This window comes from Felis catus, chromosome B1 (genome assembly GCF_018350175.1).
Source record: "Felis catus isolate Fca126 chromosome B1, F.catus_Fca126_mat1.0, whole genome shotgun sequence".
Lineage (NCBI taxonomy): Eukaryota > Metazoa > Chordata > Mammalia > Carnivora > Felidae > Felis > Felis catus.
The window spans coordinates 122,237,720-122,261,327 of NC_058371.1; the positions used below are offsets into that span (position 1 = coordinate 122,237,720).

The window sequence follows — 23,608 nt, forward strand, 5'->3', positions numbered from 1 at the left end:
ATTCTACTTTCCCAAGGCCTGAATTTAGACTCAGAAGAAATACTTATTCCCTTCTTCCTTTCCCATTCTTCCCTTCCCCTCCCTGCAACTTAGATTCCAGACAAGGCATTCCAGGAAGACGTTTACTTTTAACATTAAAGTAAACGAACATTAATTCTGTTTTGAGACTACAGCGATCAACCTTAAGACAACTAGATCCTGCCAAGATTACCACAATCCCAGGACTTCCCGGGTGAGTAAACCAGAGTAAACCAGAAACATCACTCTTACATAATAATGATCTTGCTTTTCCTCTGATTTGCCTTAATTGAAAAGAATTTTTTTTTTTTCTATTTGTTGATATGGTAAATGCCTTAAATTGCTTACCTGGACAATCTCTCACCTAGCTGTGCAAACCAGGATTTTTAAAATTTCCCCTTAGCATGCAGTTTAGACTAATAAGTTCTGTCTTTGTTGTTTAACCTAGCAGCACATAGAATGGCTTCTGGATTGTAACTATGAATAAATAAATAAATAAATAAATAAATAAATAAATAAATAAATAAGTAGAAAAAAAGAAAAAGATAAAGAAAAGAACACCTAAACTCACCTTTATGACCCTAAATCTCTTCCAATACCAATTTGATTAAAGCTATAGTATAACTACTACTTTCCACTTATTCTCATTCCAATAACTCTATTTGTTCTTATGCAACAGTCCATTTCCAGGTTTTAAAATAAAAATTGATGTACTTCAATACAATCACCACTTTCAAATCATTCAGTGACCGCTTAAGTAGGGTTTTGTAATAATCATTTCCTAACAAAGTTAAATACTTAACTATTATGTAGTTTTTGAACATAGACTTTGATTCATTCTAATTCAGCTTCCGAGAGTAATTTTCTTATGAGACTATCAAATTTCAAAAATCACATCAGCCTTTGCTCTAATCCCAGACTAGCTCATATTATTCATAAAGTAGTAAAGGTTAGCTAAGTGATATTCTGTACTACTCTTTTAATTGTTTCAATACTACTGAAACGGGTCACAAGGATCAAAGCTGGTTGTTAAACAATAAGCTCTAACTCTTGAAACTCTGAAGTTTTCTTTATTCCAAGGAAGCCTTTTGTAGCTGACTAAATCCAGGATGTCCTAGAGCCTCTGTCCTAGTTCACATGCAAATATAAGTAGGGTGACCACATAATTAATCATCTAAACTAGAACACTTTTGAAAGCAAGGAGTAAGCTATTCATAATCACTCTGGGAACACACATAGTAATTGTGTCTGGCAAACTGAGATGTGTTATTATCCAGCTATAGCTGCTCAAGCTGTAGCACAGGTCTTAACTGGACCATGAACTTATCAATCGTTGCATAAATATCCTTCACAATTTCTCAGGGGACTAACAAGCATGGTAAGCAAAATATCAGGGCTCCTGTTTTCATGAATATAAGATGTCTCAATTCACAGGTGATAATTTAGGGAAAACTAGCAAAAGTAGAAGCTCTTAATCTTAGAAATAAAATTTTTCATTGCTGGGAGCCAGAAGGGCTCTCAGAGCTGGTACATACTGCTCATCACTACAGGCTTCAGTTCCAACCCACCTCCTGCCCCACCACTGGAACTAAAGATGAAGTGCCACTGCCGGGCTGGTAGGAACTCCCAACCCCCAGGAGGATCGCGTCATGCCCTGCAAACCCTGACTATGCCAACTGTGCTTTCATTTCAAGAGGATATTTGAAGCTGGAGGGAGCACAAACACAAAGAGATGGAAAAAAGGAAAAAGGGGCATGGGACAGAAAATGAGAGTGGTATATCAAAACATTCAGTATCTGAATAGTAGGAGTTCCAGAATGAATGAAAGAGCAGAGAAGGTAGGGTGGGAAGGGTAGGGAAGGAAGAGCATTAATAAAACAGTTTAAGTAAATTTTCTGGAACTTTAAGGTTAACCCTCATCTTTTTTAAAAGCCACGGAATGCCAGTAAAATGGATAAAAATACATCCACCTAGAACTGGTCATTGTAAAATTTCAGATTACCAGGGATAAACAGAACATGCTACAAGCTCCCAAAGACAACACGAAGAAGGAGGGGGAAGAAAGGAGCAGGGAAGGAAGGGGTTTGGAGTGTGTGGGCACAAGCCAGGGGATGTGGCAGCCACCAGAAGCTGGAAAAGGCAAGGAATGGCTTCTCTCTTAGTACCTCTGCTGACACTTGATTTCTGCCCAGTGGTACAGACTTCAGATTTTAGGCCTCCAGAAGTGGGGCAAAATAAATCTCCATTGTTTTAAGCCACGCAGTTGGTGGTAATTTGTTAGAGCAGACATAGGAATCCAAAAGAGCATGCTGCCCCAGATTCAGAGCACACCCAGGCCATTCTAGAGCAAGTCAAAGACTCCAAGTAAGATTTCTCTAAAGACAAAACTGGTGAGATACTTGATGTGTCTATTTGTCCTAAGTGGAGAACTAAACAACTGGAGATGCTTTGGGCATTGAATTAGATGTAAGCATAAAGACAAAACCAAGCTAGTTTGTTATAAATTCTTTTTAAATTTTTAATATTAATTTTGACAGAGACACAATATGAGCGGGGGGGAGGCAGAGAGAGGGAGACACAGAATCCGAAGCAGGCTCCAGGCTCTGAGCTGTCAGCACAGAGCCTGACGCAGGGCTTGAACCCATGAACCCTGAGATCATGACCTGAGCCAAAGTCAGACGCTCAACCGACTGAGCCACCCAGACGCCCCTATAAATTTTTTAAAAGTTTATTTAGTTTGGAGAGAGAGAGAGCACGATCAGGGGAGGAGCAGAGACAGAGGGAGAGAGAGAGAATCCCAAGCAGGCTCTGCACTGTCAACACAGAGCTTGATGTGGGGCTCAAACTCACAAAACTACAAGATCATGACCTGAGCCAAAACCAAGAGTCAGACTCTTAACCAACTGATCCACCCAAGTGCCCTACTAAGCTAGTTTAAAAAAACAAAACAAAACAAAACAAAAACAAAAAACAATATTTAATCCTAGGAAAAACAGAATTGTTTAGGTAAAGGGGAAAAAAAAAAAACACTGCAAACTAAATGGCTCACCTATATGTAACATTTACATAGTCCTAATAACAAATTATTCTGTTACTCTTTCAGGAAATAAGAGAGAAGTAGAACATTTTTTAAATTTACTCATTTATTTTATAAGCAAACCAGTGAGGGAAAGGACAAAAATCTTCGGTTCATTTATGTATTTATGAATGGAAAAAATTTATAACACAAATTCATCCATTAAAAAACTTAGGTACAAATTACAACATTACAGATAACCCTTTGTTTTGTTCCACATGCACATAGAGACCTTAGAGACTCAATTCATTTCATGAGACCTAAGTACGAGTACTCCAAGTAAATATTACACAAATTGGAAGCATCTTGGATTTTTTACGTATATTTCAATACATAAATTTGTATGCATGCTTTAAACAAATAGTATATTTCAAGAATGAGAAAATCTAAACAGAAATTATGACCAGCACGAGGATTGTAGTTTTCTGGTTTTAATATTAGTCTGACATAGCGTTAGTAACCATGCTGCATGGAAACATGTAATGGTACAGTCTGAGTCATGATTTGTTAAATATTCTACACCACTCCCCCAGAATACTTAGGCTGGTCATAAAGTTAACTGTGTAAGTAAGTACATAAGCATTATCGGGTATGGACAGCCTCCTGTATTAATTGCTGATTAGCAATACACAAACTGCCTCAAAGACTTATGCTTACAGGTAGACATTTAAATTTACCAATAAAACAGCATGTCCTGAAAATATGGGCACGTTTGAAAATATTTTAAGACAATTCTGTTAACCATAATAATCCCACAGTATGACTAATAAGAAGAACCTGCTTTAAAAGCAAAAATGTAATCAGCATAGCGCATGATTGATTCAACACAGTTCCCAGGGAACAGACCACTTGATTGCAGACTCCTTCATACCAACCATCGTCATTCTTCTTTATCACATAAATGATTGCACCCTCTATAAATGATAGCTCATCGTCCTTGTCTTTCATATAATTAATCATATAGTGCCACAACTTTCTCCATATAATTCTTGGAGGCCCAAGCAGGATCCCCATCTGCATGTGGATCATTATACTGAACTACTGCAGACTCTTCATCCTCATAATCCACTGGGGGTGGTGCCGGAGGCGGAGACTCATCAAACATGGGAATGTCATCTGAGAGAGGTGGTGGTGGTGGAGTTGGACTGTCAGCAATGCTTTCCTACATCCTGGCCACAAAACCTGTGAGAGGTTATCTGTGGAGTCAACTGAGGCATAGGGGGAGGGGTGAGAGCAACAGAAATTGAATTCTGAGAATAAAGCGGACCTCCGTTAACATGAGGCTGAGCAGAAAATTGAGCAAAGAGGGAGTTCGTCTGTATCCACAAGAAGACATCGAGGAAGTGGTCGGGTTGTGTCGAGAAATCTGCCTGGTCATTGTGCCGTACTGGGAACTGGGACCTGAGCCTGGGGCTGCTGGTCCAATGGTGGGTGGTGAAGCATAGGCATGGCAATGGGGATGCCAATAGTGCTGCTTCCACTGTTTTCTCGACTTCTACTCCCCCCACTACTTCTACTGTGTGTACTACTCGGTGTCTGGTGTAAAGAAGCCGTCCTGCCTGGACTATGCTGACTTCTGAGCCTAGCAGGACTTGTCACGTAGTCATTAGGAACTGCTGGGGGTTTAACAGGTTCCAGGGTTTTGTAAGGAGTATTTTGTCCCAGTGTTCCCCGGCCTGACATGGGAGGGCTTGGAGGTTTCTGAGTAGGAAGATTTGTTCTGGACAGTGTGCCAGTTCTTGCAGGCTGGGTATTTCCATGCTTGACACCACAGCCCACAACATCCAGAACTGTGTAGTCAATAGGTTTCTGAATACACCTTACAGAGCACTCCATATGTGCAGGTGTTATTACTTTGTGAGTTCTTGGTGTATTCTCATTTGTTGTCAAAATGCCAATGTCTCTTCAAGACACTTTCTCTTTATGAATGTCCACGGTCTGTGACATACGATTGGTGGAAGGCTCCATTCTCCAAAGCTGGGAGGTTTGGATATCCAGCAACTGGAGTACATTGTTGGCCAGTGCATTAATTTGAGAAGCAAGTCTAGCTATGGATTGGGTTGTGTAGGCTTTGGACTCTTCTAAAGCTTTGCTCTTGTCTGCAGCCTGTATGTAGTTGTTTTCACAGTAGTCCGCCACCCGGGTCAGATTCTGGTACCTCTCCATCAGTGCCGTCTTGCCAGAGGGATCTGTAACATCTACAGCTCTGCCAGTTTCCACCAATTCCACTGCATTGCTTCCTCTCGCATTAAAGAGACAGAAGCAGCAACGTCCGAGGCACCGAGCACCTCACAGCCCAGATACAAACCACCTACTGCCCTCCCGCCTGGTATTGTGGGATGGCCCCCCTCCTCTTCCTCCTCACTCTCTCCACCCCCAGAAGTAGAGCATTTTTGTGGTAATGACTGCCCCAAATTTTCATCCTCCCAAATGGAAAGTTAATAGGAATGTCCAAAGCAAAGCCAAGTTAGTAATATATGCATGCTACTTGGAGATGTGGAAATAAAAAAACAAAATAATAAGTTTCAAAAGTTGACAGCAGTGGCTTGTAGGGAAGAGTAAATGTAGGAAAAAACAGGAAAGCAAGCACAGCTGCTTTTCTTAGGAGGCTTTGTAGAAAAAAGTTTTGCATATGTATATGCACGTATAATTTTGGTAAAAATGAAAATGAAAAATCAAAAACTGGAAAAGTGACGAACACAAAAGAATTGTTTATATTCTAGGACTCTTAAAATACAAAATGAATGAAAATTCTAAAACAAGTTTTGTAGCATCATGCAAATAGTCATATATGGCTGAGCATAACATTTTCAGTGACTGTATCATACAGGGATTCGAAAGGTACAAAACTTCAAACGTCTTCTAAGTGCTCTGGAAAACTTCTACTTGAAAACATAATGGGCGGTGTGCAAACCATGGCAGGTCAGGCCTACATGAAATCTATAATGGAAGAGAGCAAGTGGGTCCTGTTAGTCATCTATTGGTTTCTCTTCTATTGATTATTCTGGATTCTTTTCCTTTCTTCTCAACCCCCTTTAACATACTCATTCCAGTGCTTTCTATGTCAGCACATGGTAACCATTAAAAAGACTCAGTCTGGGTAAATTAACTCAGTCTGTGTAATACTATGGTTTGCTAGACAGTATGCTTCTGGGAGCACTTTTGGTGCCAAGAACTGTATCAGTGTCCAGTTAGGAAAATAGAAAACTCTGTATTTCAAACAAAGTAGATTTATTACCAAAAACTGGCTGCACAATTGTTGAAAAGCTGAAAGATCACAAAAGGCATGTTAGGCCACAGAGAACATTAACATTCAGCCCCTAGCGGGCTGGGAGAACAAAAAGAAAGTAAGGTTGTCAGCACTGAAACCTTAGTGAGTAGCTAATATTCACTGAAGGTTGTCCAATTTGTCAGGCGCCCTGAGAAGTGCTTTAAAATAATTATCTCAGTTTTCCTCAAACAACTCCTCGAGGGGGTACCAACAGTCATCCTCATTTTATAGGTAAGAAAATTAAGGCCAAAGACAGCTAAATAATAAATCCAACTGCGCACAGCTAGTAAGCATAGGGTCTGCCATGCCATAACCACTGCTCCAAACTCCCTGTTACGACAGGTAGAGGTGAGTGTCTGTGCTGTGACTCATTGTTGTCCAACTTCCCTTCTATGAAAAGAGTGCTAAATCAGACCTATTCCTCTGGCTCAGAGCACTTTCTGTCCAATATCATTTGTGCTGCTTCCTTACTCCTCTTTTCGAACTGCAACATATGGACTAGAAGTTGGAGATTAGCTCACATGAAGGGCAAACAACTCCGAACACCCTATGTGGGATGGAAAGAGAAGAAATATGCAATCTAGGAAAAAAAGAGAGCGAGATTAAAATTTAGGTGTAGGGACATAGTTTACCTAATGAACCCAATATATTAACTGAAATTGGCAAGGTGCAAAGTCAAAGGTTTGGATGCTGGCTCAGTGCGCTTTTCTTCCTGATTTGACTTGGCTTGAGAAAAAGCTGATAGGTGTGGCTTAAAGACCCCAGATCACATGTGTGGAATGGGCAGTTACTCAAGCAAACAAAATATCTGTATAACATATCAGCTTTATCTACTCAAACAGAAAAGAGTCTATAAGAATTCACCAGTCTCCTGGTCTGCAGAGAAAACGCAGCGATGAGCACAGCAGGAAAAGTAAGCAAAAAAAATTTTGTTTCTACTTTTGGAAATATATTCTTACTCTATAATTCACAAAGACATAGTATTAATGAATAATTTAAAATGCATATATAAATTAGAAACAATGGGTACTGAAATACAAAACAGAGTGTGTGCTTCAATATGCAATGTATATTAAACTACAGTTAAAAATAGGCTATTCCTAAATATCTTTATCAAGTATGCATAGCATCTGTACTTAATAATAAAATCTTTACTTCCTGTATTAAATACATGTGCAGTAGTTATAGTCAATCATAAATAGATTTGTAAATCTAACTTTCTATGTTTTTAATCAAGGAGTTTTCTTTATAATAAAAACCATAATTTAAATGTTTTTTGTAATCATATTCTTTTTGGGAACACAGGAAAGTTAGATCTGACGAAACTTTTATGAGAGGAATTTGATTCAGAGGACTTTGAGATATACTTTGAACCTTACTATACAATCTCTTACAAAAGGCACACTGATTTCAAAACTTTAGGACAATCAAGATTAATAAGCAAGCCAGTATCAACATGCAAATTCTGAATTACAAGGGCCTTACTGTGCATAATCCAGGAAATTTCCATAGAAATCCTGTGGAACAGTATCTTCTCCACACAAAAGTCAACATGGTTTTACAAAATAAAAATAATAGTGATACAGTTTGAATCACTTATTAGCACTGAGAACAGAGATAATCAGTTCTAAGTCTTCCATGGATTCATGCTCATTTGTTCAATGTGCTTACAGGTGCACAGAAACGCATGTGGTCACTCAATACAAGCAACTCATATTGTTTAACATAGCTCAATTACAAAAGTCTATGCAACTGTTTCTAGGACATGTGTTATGTTAGGAGTGGATCACACCATACACTATCTTGCTATGATAACTTAAAGATTCCGGGGTTTCTACACACACTGTGTGACACAACACCCCTATATCAATTAGATTGGTTGGAAACCACATGGGTCGCCAGTTGTCAGTTTTCTTATTCCAAATCTCTTTATTTTAATTCATTACTGGTTAGTATTTACAATGGCAAGTTACATTTCAAATGAAGAATAGTTAGGAAAAAGAACAATTAAATGTGCCAAAACTAAGCTTAAAAGGAGTTCAGAGAGCAAATGTGCAAACCAAATGTATTAATGAAAACAATAAATCTTCCCCCTTTGGGTGCAGCATTAATCACTTTTAGCTTTGTGATAACACCCATTTCTGTTTACCCTTCCTGCATTATAGTCTCCTCAAATGCTAAATGGCAATAATAATACCATTTTATAAGGTGGTGTGAGAATTTAATAAATTAATACTGTAATACACTTGTAACAGTGCCTGGTACATAGAAATAATTCAACAGGGCGCCTGGGTGGCTCAGTCGGTTGAGTATCCGATTTCGGCTCAGATCATGATCTCACAGTCTGTGAGTTCGAGCCCCGCACCAGGCTCTGTGCTGACAGCTCGGAGCCTGGAGCCTGCTTTGGATTCTGTGTCTACCTCTCTCTCTGCCCCTCCCCTACTCATGCTCTGTCTCTCTCTCTCTCAAAAATAAATAAACTTAAAAAAAAAGATTGTAAAAAGAAATAATTCAACAAATGTTAGTCACTGCTGTTACATTGTTGCTGCTATTATTATTTAATCTCTTTTCACTACCATGGAGTAGTTAAAAAAATAAAGTTGCATTGATCTTAATTCTCTGGACAGCCAGCTTTGTGACTTTGGGAAAATTAGTCAGTTATGGAGTCCATTGAGCCTCAATCTTTTCATCTGTAAAATAAGACCAATAATTCAATAATACTGCCCTGGTAACATCATTGTGAGGTTTAAAGATCAAGTATGTAATTTACCCAGGACAGGACCTTGTACTCAGGACTTATCTACCCTTAGCGTATTATTTCCAAGAATTTTCATATCTATTGTGGCATTGACCCTGGAAAACACCTCAAAAACTGGGAGGGGATTTAACATGAAAATAAATTGTCAAAAGGATAAATCTGTATTGAAAATTTTTTTATCATATTTGCAATTAAGTCAATTCTTTCTAGGAGAAAACTCCCTTAATTTTGTAAGCTTTGCAACAATGAAGACAGCTTTATATTATAATCCCAACCACTAAAAATATGTTTTCAACTTTTATTTTTAAGAACCCTGATGGGTAAACTGTGCTAGCTAGAAATTCAAGCACACCATTCTCCCATTTTTAAATATATACGTACATGTGTACATAGGTGTGTGTGAGTGTGCGTATACAGCTATAACCTCTGCAATTTTTGTTGCAAATCTAATCTGGAAGGAATTTCTACACATAAATCAGACAACAAAACAGCACTGCCAAAGCTAACTTTCAAATGAGTGATGCAAGCAAGTAGCAACCACAAGCAGTAAGGAAAACAAAGTCAAGGGAAGAGAACAGGCAAATAGAGAAAAAAAAAAAACTCATCCTAGGTAGGGAGGCAAATGTGCAACCGAAATCATAAAGTTAGATTATTTGGGCTTCAGCAGAGAATTGAGCAAGAGGGCAATAGCTTTTATGTGAACAGCACTAAACCTGTCAGCAAAATTATGTTGATTTAGAATTTCACACACCAGCCAACAGTCGCGGGTAAACAACCGACTTAAGGACATTAGGAAATACCAGGAATAAACAACCCTTGGCGAACAAAAAACAACATGAAGATGGCCTGAAAGAATATATTCCATCTTATCTCAATGTCTCATTATAGTTAATCCTGTTTCTCTTTCCTTGTGCGATTGCTTTGCCTGTTTTTTAAAAAGGTATTTTTATTCTCTTTGTAAATCAGAGGTCCTTCCTTCATTTCTATGGGACACTTTAGGTTCCAGGCATGGGGGAACATGTTGCACGTAAAAAGATGAAAGTCACTATACCTGACTTTAAGAATGGGGAAAAACTAGTAGCATCTTTCTATTCAATTTCCAGGTGATCAAATGCAAAGCAGCTGTGCTGTGGGAGTTAAAGAAACCCTTTTCCATTGAGGAGGTGGAGGTTGCACCCCCTAAGGCCCATGAAGTTCGTATTAAGGTGAAACATTTTTTCCAGTTTTTTAATTTTAGGCTCCAAAAATGGTAAAAGTGGAAATAAGCAAAAATCCATTAAAAGGCACTTTCTATATGGTGATCCAAACACTTATTGTCAAGAAAGATACAAATACAAGTTGTTAAGTTTTTAAAAAGGAACCAGGGTATATACAGTCTAATCCCAATAAAATAAAAAATAATTTACATGTTTCTACAGGAAAAAAGTGTAAAGGGACGTACATCAAGATTTCAACATCAATTAGCATCAGCTGGTAGAATTTGAGTGACAACTTTCCTAGTGCTAATCTGCAATTTCTACTTCTATAAAAAGGATACATTCTTGTATATTAAGACTTTATTTCAGAAAAAAAAAATGTTTCACAGACTATTCCAAATTGTTTGATGAGGAAAAGATAAGTGTCCTATTCTTTTCTGTATCTAATCATCCTCCCTTTCCCATGTAGATGGTGGCCACAGGAATCTGTCGTTCAGATGACCATGTGGTTAGTGGAACAATTATGATGCCTCTCCCTGCGATCTTAGGCCATGAGGCAGCTGGCATTGTGGAAAGTGTTGGAGAAGGTGTGACGACAGTAAAACCAGGTACAGAATTCACACTTCAGGAATTCACAGTTCAAGACCAAGATCATGCAGCCTGGAAAGACCTTGCAGAAGGTCATGGCTGAGCTGGGACTAGAACATAGGTCTCCTCCTTTCTTCCCTCCCTTGCCTGACTCAGACATGTGTGCATTCATGCAATCATGTTTTCTCTCCTTTAGCAAGTGCCTATTAGATGCCAGGCACTGGGTTAGATCCCGGGAACAGATAAAGATCAAGTGAGACGCAGTGACTGCCAAGGTTAGAGTCCATAAACAAATAATTTCCATTTGAGTGTTGCTGAGTACTATGTTCTGTCAGGTCCAAAGAGACCTACAAATGGGACAAAATAAGAAAACAAAAGTCTATGTCCTGAGCCTCCACATCACTATATGGAAACTATTGTGTACTGATTTCACAGGATGGGGACCATGAGGCTTTAACTGAATCTACATGACCTACTCTTAGGTGGGAAGAGACTCATTCACTGATTTCCTCTTCCAGTATGGCCTCCCTTCTTGAACATTAAATGAACAAAACAGACTAGATGGAAGGGAATGAAATAGACCTAGCAGAAGACACCCTGCCATAAACAATATCTGTGTTATTACCTTTAACCATGGTTAAGTGTGACTGGTGACAAAGTACTATTTTATCTTTAATATATATTTTATTCTAATTTTATATTAATATAGATAAATATTTTTAAAGGGTGAATAGATAGAAAATTTTATATGGAGATGATAGGCATAGAAATTTGTCAATTAGATGTTATGGCCTGACCATTTTTCTAGGTCTTGTGGCTAGGTAGCATAGGTGATTAAAAATGAAAATTTTGTCTAATTCTAAAAAAATCACTTTACCAATGGATTTGGCCTCCCCCATTACCAAATACTTAATTGACCTGTGAACAGGCCAATTGTCTGGTTTGTGTTTCAGCTCTTAATATTTCCTTTACTCAGAAATAAATTAATAAATGGATGATGGGCATTGAGGAGGGCACTTGTTGGGATGAGCACTGGGTGTTGTATGTAAATGATGAATCACGGGAATCTATCCCCCAAACCAAGAACACATCGTGTACACTGCATGTTAGTCAACTTGACAATAAATTATATTTAAAAAATAAAAAAGAAATTTTTGGTAGAGTTCACCAGTGGGGGGGAAATTAATTAATAATAAACAACACCCTTACTTTTCACCCTGATCCCTTAATCATAGCAGAAAAAATAGATAATTTACAAATTAAGTTATCAGCCACAAACATTTGAAAGTCAGTTTTTATCCTTTAAGAAAGTGCCTAACTCATTGATGAGGTTTACAAAGGGATTTCTTGAATTCTTCTTTTTCCCATTTTTGTTAGTTTTCCTTAAAAACAAACAAACAAACTTAAAAGCATAGTCACTTTGAAAAGTCAAGAAATGGTTGTTCAAATACTCATTTTTACTTTATTTCAAACTATTACAAAGTAGCAGATTTCCCTGGCATCTAGTGGAAGAATACCAGCCTGCTCACAGCTAAAATTTATGTTTACAGTTACATGAGAACATTTAATTATCAAGGCTTAAATGATATATATAAAACTCTCAAGAATAAAGGCACACAATAAAAGATAACTATTAATATGGCAGAAATATTTTTTAAATCTATGTTGTTTCTGATATTTGCATTTCCTCTTTGAGAATCTTCAGGCACATGGAAACCCAAACCAATAACAATGCTGGCTGGCAATGACCAACAACATAGTGGTGAACCCTATTTCTTGGAGACTTCAAAGACACATACCTCTAATACATATGCATAAGCTTCCGGTTCTTGCTGTATTAATTCCTGGGTAGAAATTTAAGAAGAATTTGTTTTATACCCTCCAGGTGACAAAGTCATTCCACTCTTTACTCCCCAGTGTGGAAAATGCAATGTTTGTAAACACCCAGAAGGCAACTTCTGCGTGAAAAACGAGTAAGTTTCTGATACTCTCCTTACACAGGCAATGGATTTACACATCCGTTATGCTACTGTCTCATGCCCTTGTGTGTCTATGTGTTGCACTGGCCAGTCTGAACATGCCTCGGGGGACCATGCAGGATGGTACCATCAGATTCACCTGCAGAGGGAAGCCCATTTACCATTTCCTTGGCATCAGCACCTTCTCCCAGTACACAGTGGTGGATGAGATCTCAGTGGCCAAGATTGATGAAGCCTCACCATTGGAGAAAGTCTGTCTCATTGGCTGCGGATTTTCTACTGGTTATGGGTCTGCAGTCAAAGTTGCCAAGGTAGGAAAGACAATGGTTGATAAAACCAGTTACACTCAGACTATCAAGAACCAAGAGGAGAGCAATTTCTCACAGGAATCAGAGATCGTTCTTCATAGATTTACTGGTAGATTTTCCTCCTGCTATCACAATAACATTGATAAAATTTAGGGTATCAGTTATGACTGGAAAAATGGCCTCAGAAGGAATTGAGGAGCATATCCTAGAAAATGTATTTATCACAGATGAAAATGCTGTTGACGCTTAGTTAAGAAAAAGTAAAGATGTAATTTTCAATAATTATTCTACAATTGTTCTTTATGTGATTACTAAATTTTAGAGCTGGGAGCTCATTTAGTAATTTATTGTACTGTTAACACCAACATGCATCAGGCATAGTAGGTTCTGCTAACTTTAGAGGCAACAACAGTAAATAAGATGAAGAGATCACCTCTGACTAGCATCTAGTCCATGAATCTTTTACTCTCAGAATTGGGATGAACAGTAGATTCCAAATAAATTTCATATATTAAAACACACACACACACACACACACACACACACACAAAAGAATAAATTATAAAATATAAGAAAAAAAAAACAAAGCCTTATATAGTGCGCCTCCAAACCAAGAGTTACCAACCCACCCACTCTGTGGATCCCTACGAAGGAAGTAATAAAGCTTCAGTAATGCACTTTGCATTAATCCAGTCATTAGGGGATTTCACTGCTACATCTCATCTCCTGCACACACATGTATATACACACAGTTCAGAGGTGGTAGATTTTAAAGAGAAATTCTTTAAACAGAAATTCCTCTTCCCAAAAGTCTGGAAATCTAGCAGTATTCCTTCATTTTGTGAAATGGAAACCCGGAGACATAAAGCTATTTGCCCAAGATCTCACAGCTGGTTAGTATGAGAATTGTGATTGGCCTATCTCTCAAAATTCCTGCCGAATCTTAAACCAGGATACATAATTACCTTCACCTTTAGATCACAATTACAAGTCTCAAATTTTTCTAAGTAAGGTAAAAAGTGGTGTTGTATCCCAGAGTATAGTTACTTGGGATAGGAGAAATCAACAGCCACACTGAAAGCTGATTACAGCAGACTAGGTTTACTAAACAGTCCCTAGCCAACTAAAACAATTGAAAGCATGAGTTTTCCAAGTTCTGTGGCTCTAGCACTAAGTCTCTTATGCAACTGCATCATCTGTTTAAACAGATGGTCTAGCTGAGCCTAGACACAGAGCAGAAACTGAGAGCATTCATAATTATTTTCAACCATTAATAAAATATAGACCAACTTTTAATTGCATTATTGTTCATTAGTATATTTTTTAAAGCAGGGATAAAGACCCAATACAATCACAGTGATCTCAAGCTATATTATCTTAGTTATCTGTTAAATTTCCCCTGTTCTTGGGCTTTCCTCTAAACTAAGGTTAACTCTTCTATATTTCACAGCTAATTTATGCTCTCATGATACTAGTCATGATGCTGAAAGTTAATGAAACAAATACTTAATTATTGAAGGTTTCACTGAATTATTTTTCAGTCTCCCAGAATAATCTTTTCCACTTATTATTTCATTTCCCAAAACTTTGCATTTCTGTGTTTGATATACTAAAACTGTTGATAGATTTGAGCTACTAGATTCAATTCAAGTCGGGAGTCACTGGCATTTAGTGCACTGGCTCCCAGCCTGAGTTTCTCATTGGAGTCACCTGGGGACTGGGTCCCACCTGCAGAAATTCTGATGGAATTGGTTATAAGCTGTGACCTAGGCATTGAGATGTTTTGAAGCTCCCCAGGTGAGTCTAATGTCCAGCAAAGTTTGAGAACCACTCATCTAGTTCAACCACCTCAATTTAAACATGAAGCAACTGAAGCCAAAAGAGATTTGGCAGAAGGCTGGACGTCCAGTAAGAGTTCAAACAGCTCCTCATAACAGAAAAGGCATAGCACTTTATATAGCTTAGGCATTTTCTAGCAATCATTTATTTTTATTTTTTTAATGATTATTTTTGAGAGAGAAAGACAGAGTACAAGCAGGGGAGGGACAGAGAGAGGGAGACACAGAATCCAAAGCAGGCTCCAGGCTCTGAGCTGTCAGTACAAATCCCAACGTGGGGTTCAAACTCACGAACAGCGAGATCATGACCTGAGCTGAAGTCAGATGCTTCACCTATTGAGCCACCCAGGTGCCCCAGTGGCAATCATTATTTAATCCATTTTTGCATTTTCTGAAAACACAGGTCACCCAGGGCTCCACCTGTGCCGTGTTTGGCCTTGGAGGAGTCGGTCTGTCTGTTATCATAGGCTGTAAAACAGCAGGAGCGTCCAGGATTATTGGGGTGGACATCAACAAAGACAAATTTGCAAAGGCCAAAGAGGTGGGTGCCACTGAGTGCATCAGCCCTCAGGACTACAAGAAACCAATCCAGGAGGTGCTAAAAGAGATGAGTGATGGCGGTGTGGATTTTTCATTTGAAGTCATTGGGCGGCTTGACACCATGGTATGTAACATGAAATGCCTTGAGCTATCTGCTTCTATATTTCATAGTATACTTTGAGGCAGCAGAATATAAATATTATATATAAATAATATTTTTAAAACTAAGGTGATTTTCCATATCCTGTTGATTATCTGGGTTATTCTACTTATTATTATGAGAAATCTTTAATTCCATCAGCTCAGCAAATCTGTCTCACGTAATATGTCTCCTTTCCAGAGGAAAGAGGGTTTTTAAAAAATTAAACCACTATAATTTTACTTTGTTAATTTTTGGTAAAAAAAATTTCAAACAAGTAAATATGGGTAATATAAATTGTTTTCAAATTGGCAAGTTTGATTTCTTCCTCACATTCATAATGAAATGGTTTATCAATATTTTACATTTTAAGAAACTTCCATTTTCTTTCATATATCATACTTTGGCCAGAGGAATAATGGCCAATTTTAGACCAGTATCATTTTATTAACAGAAAATATTGCATTTTTCCATTTACCATGCTGCCTTATTTTGCCACAGCAGAGAGCACAGTTCCTGGCACATAGTAAGCACCCAGTAACTATGTGTTGGGTTGAATACCTTAGAAACTCTACAATTTTTTCCACCAAAAAAATTTAAGAGATCTATATCTCATAGCACTGTTTATAAATTACATGAGATAATGCATGTAAAATACTTAGCACAGCACGACCTGTCAGATGGTAAGCTCAGTAAATGTTAGCTAGTGTTACTGATATGCAGTGCTGTTTCTGATCTTGCAGTGTTTATATCATCTTTGGAATATACATAACATTACTTTCAATGATAAATATCATCAATTGCAAGGAGAAATACATCTCCAGTTATATATATCCCGCCTACCCAGAACTCCCTAGAATCTTACTGAAAGTCCCCAGAAACCAACAAATCCCCCTTTTGAGGTTCTCCAGTAAATCCTAGTAGTAATGGTAACATGAGGAACCACCCTAAGAATAAAGCTCTTTGTAGCCTTGACTTAAGACAATATACTAACTTCAGATGACTAAAGTTCCAATAGCTTTTCTCCTTATGCCCTTTTTCTGTTGTTTTCCCTCTATTTTCTCCTGTGAAATTAGATTGTTACTTCACTTGAAGGTACCAAATATCCAATAGCCACATGTTCTGAGGTTAGCTGGTCTTCTAAACATCATACTCCAAAATCAAAGGGTTAACCATTATATATTGCTAGAGAATCCTCAACAATTCTCTTACTGTGGAATATGATTAAAAACTTGGCTGGATGAAGAAGCTTTCTTTTGAAGTTCCAGAAGACCATCAAGTAGACAAACAGACCAATTTTGATGATGTAATTGACCTTAACATCTTGTTTGCCATCAAAACACCTGGTTCAAGTACTGAGTTCAAAATAGCTACTTAAATAAATAGGTAGATATGTTTGTGATGATGTTTGCCTCTATTATTTTATAAGGAAGAATTAAGCATATACAACAGATTCATTCATCCACTGTTTCATTAAAAAAAATTTTCTGAGCATTTCCTAAAACCACAACACTATCCTAGGCACAGTGGGGAATGAAGAAGCAAAAGCCATAATCTCTTCCCTGCACACACTCACAATCTAGCTAAATCAGTATTACATGATACCATGCACCATGAGTGTGGACTATCAGAAAATTCACTTTAATGATGCTAAATATTAATTTTATTCCAGGTGGCTGCCTTGTCCTGCTGCCAAGAGTCATATGGTGTAAGCGTCATCGTAGGAGTAGCTCCTTATTCTCAAAATATCTCTATGAACCCCATGTTGCTATTGGGCGGACGTACCTGGAAAGGAGCAGTTTTTGGTGGTATGTAGTTAGGCTTGATGGATAAATTCTTATGAACCTCAGGAGTTCTTCCCTTTTACAAGTGACAAAGCCAGTTTTTAAAAAGGAACATGGTTAGGGGTGCCTGGGTGGCTCATTCAGTTAAGCATCTGACTTCAGCTCAGGTTGTGATCTCATGGTTTGTGAGTTCAAGATCCACGTCGGGCTCTGTGCTGACAGCACAGAGCCTGAGACTGCTTCAGATTCTGTGTCTCCCTCTCTCTCTCCCTCTGCCCCTCCCCTGCTTGCACTCTGTCTCTCTCTCTCTCTCGCTCTCTCTCTCTCTCTCTTAAAAATAAACATTAAAAAAATTTTTTTTTAAACAACATGGTTAAATGAACTAGATATGGATATAAGGATGCACACAGAAGGTTCCAAGACACACTTTTTAGTGTCCCCATAAATTAACTAGAATCTCTCAGTTCCACTTCTTTTATACTCATGACTGTATAAGGCAGTGAAATACCTCATAGGACCCAGGAAATCCATAGCAGTCATTCATGTGTGCTGTCATTGCCTAAATTTAGGTAACTGCTAAATTTGCTCCCTCAGGGAATAACCACCCATAGTATAATTTCTCTATGAGAGAACTAATAATTAAGGACCCTACTTTATCTAGGTGGATTTTTAAAAAGTCTAACCACGGCAAAAGGATACTGAAACTCTATCTGTTATTAACCTCAGTAATTGTAGTCTGTGGGATGTAGCACTTTCTATGAACTTTCATTTCAATTCTACCTGGAAAGCCTCCTCTCCAATTCTCCTCTTAACCCATGGCTGAATCTTACAATGATGTTATTTTCTTTTCAGGCTTTAAGAGTAAAGATTCTGTCCCTAAACTTGTGGCCGATTTTATGGCTAAGAAGTTCTCACTTGATCCATTAATAACCCATGTTTTGCCTCTTGAAAAAATAAATGAAGGATTTGACCTGCTTCGCTCTGGAAAAAGGTAGGTATTAAATTTCTTTTTTATTGTAAGTGTTGGCCAATAGAGAAAGAAGGTGAAAGAATGAAAAAAACACTGGAGTACCTTGGTTCTCCATTAGTAGTTCAGTCTTAGGATGTAGAACATTTTACATCATATTGTGAGAAACTAAAATAGTTGCTTTGCACTTCCTGTTCTACTGAAACCAAACTATTTTGGTTACAGTAAATCTAAATGATCAGAGCCACCCCAGCTTTATTTACAATAGAACAGTCACCCTTGCAAAGAAAAACATTCAGAGTCACAGAGTCTTAATTATAATATGGAGTCACTGCAGCCTCTTTCTGGCCACCTAAAAAGGGTTACCATTAATGGCTATAAATTTAAATTGTATTAAGGACCTACTCATTATGGAAGGAGTTGGAGTTACCTTGGGATTTTTTTCTATACAGATATCACTAATTTTTTTCATTAAAATTTTTTAAAATTTTTTCTTTTTTCAGTTTACAAAGAAGTTTTCACAAATAAAAATTATAGGCATACCTTAGAGATACTGTGGGTTCAATTCCAATAAAGGGAATATTGCAGTAAAGCAAGTCAAACAAAGTTTTTGCTTTTCCAGTGCATATAAAGAGTTATTTTTACACTATACTGTAGTCTAGTGTGCAATAGCATTATATCTGAAAAAGTAATGTACATACCTTGATTAAAAAAATATTACGTTGCCGGGGCACCTGGGTGCCCAGTTGGTTAAGCATCCAGCACTTGATTTCGTCTCAGGTCATGATCTCATGGTTCACAGGATCAAGCCCTGCATCAGAGATTCTCTCTCTCCCTCTCTCTATGCCCCTCCCCCACTCATGCTCTCTCACCCTCTCTCTCTCAAAATAAATAAACATAAAAAATATTGTGTTGCAAAAAAATGCAAACCATCATCTGAGCTTTCAGTGAGTTGTAACCTTTTTGCTGGTGAAAGTCTTGCCTCAGTGTTGCTGGTTGCTGACTAATCGGGGTGGGGGTTGCTGAGGTTTGGGGTGACTATGGCAATTTCTTAAAATAAGACAGCAATAACTGGGTGTTGTATGTAAGCGATGAACCACAGGAATCTACCCCCAAAAGCAAGAGTGCACTGTACACACTGTTGGTTAGCCAGTTTGACAATAAATTATATTATTTATAAATAAATAAATAAATAAATAAATAAATAAATAAATAAATAAAATAAGACAACAATAGTTTGCCATATCCATTGATTCTTCCTTTCACTAGAACATTTAGAGATCATTGCAGTGTTATTAATTGGCATGATTTCAATATCATTGTGTCTCAGAAAATAGGGAGGCCCAGGAAAGACATAGAGACGGGAATGCCAGTCGTAGTCAGAACACATACCATATGTATCGATTAAGTTCACTGTCTTACATGGGCACATTAGTGGTAGCCCCAAAACAATTACATAATAACGGGAAAGATCACTGATCACAGATTACCATAACAAATATAACAACAATGAAAAGTTTGAAATATTGTAAGAATTACTAAAATGTGACACAGATGGGGCGCCTGGGTGGCTCAGTCGGTTAAGCGTCCGACTTCGGCTCAGGTCACGATCTCGCGGTCCTTGAGTTTGAGCCGCGCGTCGGTGTCTGTGCTGACTCCTCAGAGCCTGGAGCCTGTTTCACATTCTGTGTCTCCCTCTCTCTCTGACCCTCCTCCGTTCATGCTCTGTCTCTCTCTCTCTGTCTCAAAAATAAATAAACCTTAAAAAAATTTTTTTAAAATGTGACACAGAGACATGAAGTGAGCAAACGCTGTTGGAAAAATAGTACTGGTAGACTTGCTCAACACAAGGTTGCCACAGACCTTCAATGTGTAAAAAAAAAAAAAAAAAAAAAAAGGAGGAATAGAGTGAGATGTGCCTGTATTGAAAAGGGGACTGCTCTTTTAAATGCTGAAGTCTTACATTTTCTTCCAAGCTGAATGCTCCCTGGACTCCCAGATGGAACATGTGGGTTATCCAAATATTAAAACAATTAACATGCTTTATTTCCTGTTTCAGCCTCCGCACCATCCTGACATTTTGAGACCATACAAATGCCTTCCTTTGGAGCAGGTCTTTTGGCTCCTGCACCTTCTGGAAACATCAACCAAACAGCATCATTAACTCTGTTCTTCAGGAATGCAATCAATAAATTATACAGGAGAGCTTTCCAAAAGAAGCAAAAAATGAAATGAAATCCACCTTTTTTTTTAAATCCTTTTTCAAGCAAATGTTTAAAATTCAAGTGAGAGCTAAATGCAATATCAGCTGCATAGCTGAGTCCAGTAAACTTTCCTTCTTACTCATTTTACTCATGTTGAATTGTGGCATCCTTCCCATTGAGGAAAGGTAGGTATTTCTTGCACTTCTTGTATCTTTGCCACCCTCAGTCACTGAAACCCAGGGGAGCAGGTCCTCATTACACTTGCCCCCCAGCATACACATGATGAGCTACCACACTTGAACTCTTCTATTTCTACCTCTATTTCCACTGTCTATATTTTCCTTTTTATGAAATGTACCAAAGCCCTAGGGGAAACGCTATCATCTGGGAAAGGATACACTTAGATTTACAAGTAGAGAAGGTCTAAAATTTCTATATGCAGGGAATTTTTTTCTCTTTATTCGTGTAATCTTATATTAGTTTCAGATGTACAACATAGTGATTCAACATTTATTTACATTAGGAAGTGATCACAATGATAAGTCTAGCTACCTTCTGTCACCACACAAAGTTGTTACCATATTATTAACTATATTCTAAATTCAAGGAATTTTTTAGGGAAATGTCACATATTTTCATATGATAGAAGGAGGTATATTTATTGCTTCTTATACTGTTTGCAATGAATATATAATTATTCTTTTACAACAGAAGCAATTTCATGCTACATGTGATAAATATGAGATTTATTAAATATGAAAATTGAACTATTCCTAGAACCAAATTCAAAAATCTGTATTTTTTACTCATGAAAGTGCTTTATTGGCTAAATAGTTAATTATTATAATTAACTGAAAATGAGTCATAAGGTAATTTAAAAGTAATATGGCGGCTTGAAGTGTAGGGATGGGAATGAAACAGCTATGGACACAACATATAACTAAGAAATGGCACAAACATCCAAAGAAATATGTTTTCTAAGTAAATATATGTGCATATACAGATGTGTATTCTATAGAAATTATTTTTAAATTAGAACTTTTCTATTAACTGCCACATCTTAAATCTAGAATTCTAGAATTTAATTTTTTGAATATGTAAAAGCCTATGGTACTCATTTGTTCATGCTTTCCCACTCTCAAGGGAAGATTTGCATTTTAAGCTTTATCTCTAAATATACATAAAAAGCTAAAAAGCTTACTCCTTTAAGGGGTGTTGTCTCTCTCCAAAAGTGTTATTTGCTTCCATGTCTACAATTTGTTGATATTGTGGAAAGGACTTAAAACTTAGTGCAAGTGATCTACCACTTAATTGTGACCTTAACTGGAAATTACTCAACTTCTCTGAGCCCATTTTATCCTTTTTAAAAAAAAATTATTCTAAACACAAGGACCACAAAACCTTTTTTTTTTTTTAAGTTTGAAAGATTAATTTAATGCCTTTGGCACACTTTTTACTGTAGAGGACATATGGTATCAGCATTAACGGGTCACCCAAAAACAAAGAACTCTAGATTATGACAACATTAAAGGTTTATCCCAATTCTGCAAACGGCTTTTTAAAAGATACTATGGGGGCTTCAAAGCTGCGTGCTTCAGATAGAAATTCTCCACAGGTTGAAATGCCAAAATCTAAAATCTATGTGTTGACTCACATACTTTGGTCCATTGTAACAGAGCTTTCACCATCCAAACCAATGATGAAGCACTGTGCATGCACCCTCACCCCCAACACCTCACCAGGTGATTTTGGGTTACCTATAAGCCAGGTCAGAGCAGATAACACCTTCAACACCCCTGTTTGACAGACTGTTCACAGTTTCAGACATGCTGATAGTAGAAGAAGAAAGGGGGTATCACTTTTTTACCAGTGTAGAAATGGGGAGCTGAAAATAGATTACAAACAAAATGTGAATCAGCGTGATAAAATGATGCCTGTGTCAGCTGGGCTTTCGTTGAACAACAAATCAGCAGCTCTTAACAGTCAGCACAATTTCCCTAAATACCCCTGAGGTGGACCATCGACTATGGACTGTCCCCTAATGTCTGTGCACTGGGAATGCATTGAGAGATGATGTACATTCGATAAATCTCCATGAAATAAATTGCCATAAAATTCTAACTTTTTAACTATGGAAAAAGATTAAAATTTTTTGCTTAGGTCATGCCCAAATTATGGACTGTATTTCTTATTTTTAGAAATCATTCTTTACTTTTAAAATTTTAAAAGAAAAAACTGAGGTACTGATAAAGTCCCCATGTGTGTGTTCTCTTCTGTCCATGCTGTCAGGAAGCCAAATCAAAAGCCACAAAAAAAAAGTGCTCGAGAATGTGTGTAGATGAGAAAGTGATTTATTTACAGATCAAAGTCTTTCTTTCATGAAGCTACCAAACTTTTTCATTCTACACCTGAAACTAATATTACACTATATGTTAATTGAAATTTAAATAAAAACTTGGGGGGAAAAAGTCACCATTTTTTTCTTTGTTATGGAACTCAGATTGTAAAAAGGAAAAAAAAAGGTTTTGTTGCATTTTTGATACTGGATTGAGGCTTTTGTCCTCTTTTTTTATATATCTATGTAAAAAAAATTCTGTCCACTGTTTACTATGAGATTAGTATTACATTTTAGGTAAACAAAATTTTGTATTGCTTGATAAACTATTATAAATTTAAAAAGATTTCTTTACCTCAATTAACTGAAAGTAATGGATCAATAAACCTATGAAAGATGCTTTCATTAAAAAAAATTACTCTACCAGGACAATACAGCTTCGTAAAGATTAGACAGGATGATGCTGTGAAAGGGCTCTGTCAACTGTGGAGCTCCATGTAAAGGTAGGGCATAGTTTAATTGTTTTGTCAAAGAGACTGAAGGAGATATTCAGGGTGAAGGCGGCCTTCAGAATGACCCTAAGAAAACACACTGAAATACTGTGGAT

General features: G+C 37.4%; 1 protein-coding gene and 1 pseudogene across 2 annotated transcripts; one reads left to right on the top strand and one right to left on the bottom strand.

The window, feature by feature from the left end:
* LOC101100387 (alcohol dehydrogenase E chain) lies at positions 1-22,838 on the top strand. Of its 2 annotated transcripts, XM_003985148.6 has the most exons (10): positions 1-232; positions 7,208-7,278; positions 10,227-10,328; positions 10,789-10,927; positions 12,793-12,880; positions 12,978-13,197; positions 15,436-15,696; positions 17,384-17,519; positions 18,348-18,486; positions 20,522-22,838. In XM_003985148.6, the coding sequence occupies exons 2-10, from the start codon at positions 7,261-7,263 to the stop codon at positions 20,544-20,546; spliced, it is 1,128 nt and encodes a 375-aa protein (XP_003985197.1). In that variant the 5' UTR covers positions 1-232; positions 7,208-7,260; the 3' UTR covers positions 20,547-22,838. The 2 variants fall into 2 exon arrangements, with proteins under 2 accessions (XP_003985197.1, XP_006931015.1); XM_006930953.5 differs by lacking the exon at positions 7,208-7,278 and having other exon boundaries at positions 2-232.
* On the bottom strand, positions 3,016-8,678 carry LOC111556237 (annotated as a pseudogene).
* Positions 22,839-23,608: the final 770 nt, after the last annotated feature.

What these genes read in the sequence shown, in the direction of transcription:
- LOC101100387 (XM_003985148.6), top strand. An exon ending in TGTGACGACAGTAAAACCAG is followed by an intron (nt 10,928 to 12,792) that starts GTACAGAATTCA and finishes TATACCCTCCAG; the next exon opens with GTGACAAAGTCATTCCACTC. An exon ending in CTGCAGTCAAAGTTGCCAAG is followed by an intron (nt 13,198 to 15,435) that starts GTAGGAAAGACA and finishes CTGAAAACACAG; the next exon opens with GTCACCCAGGGCTCCACCTG.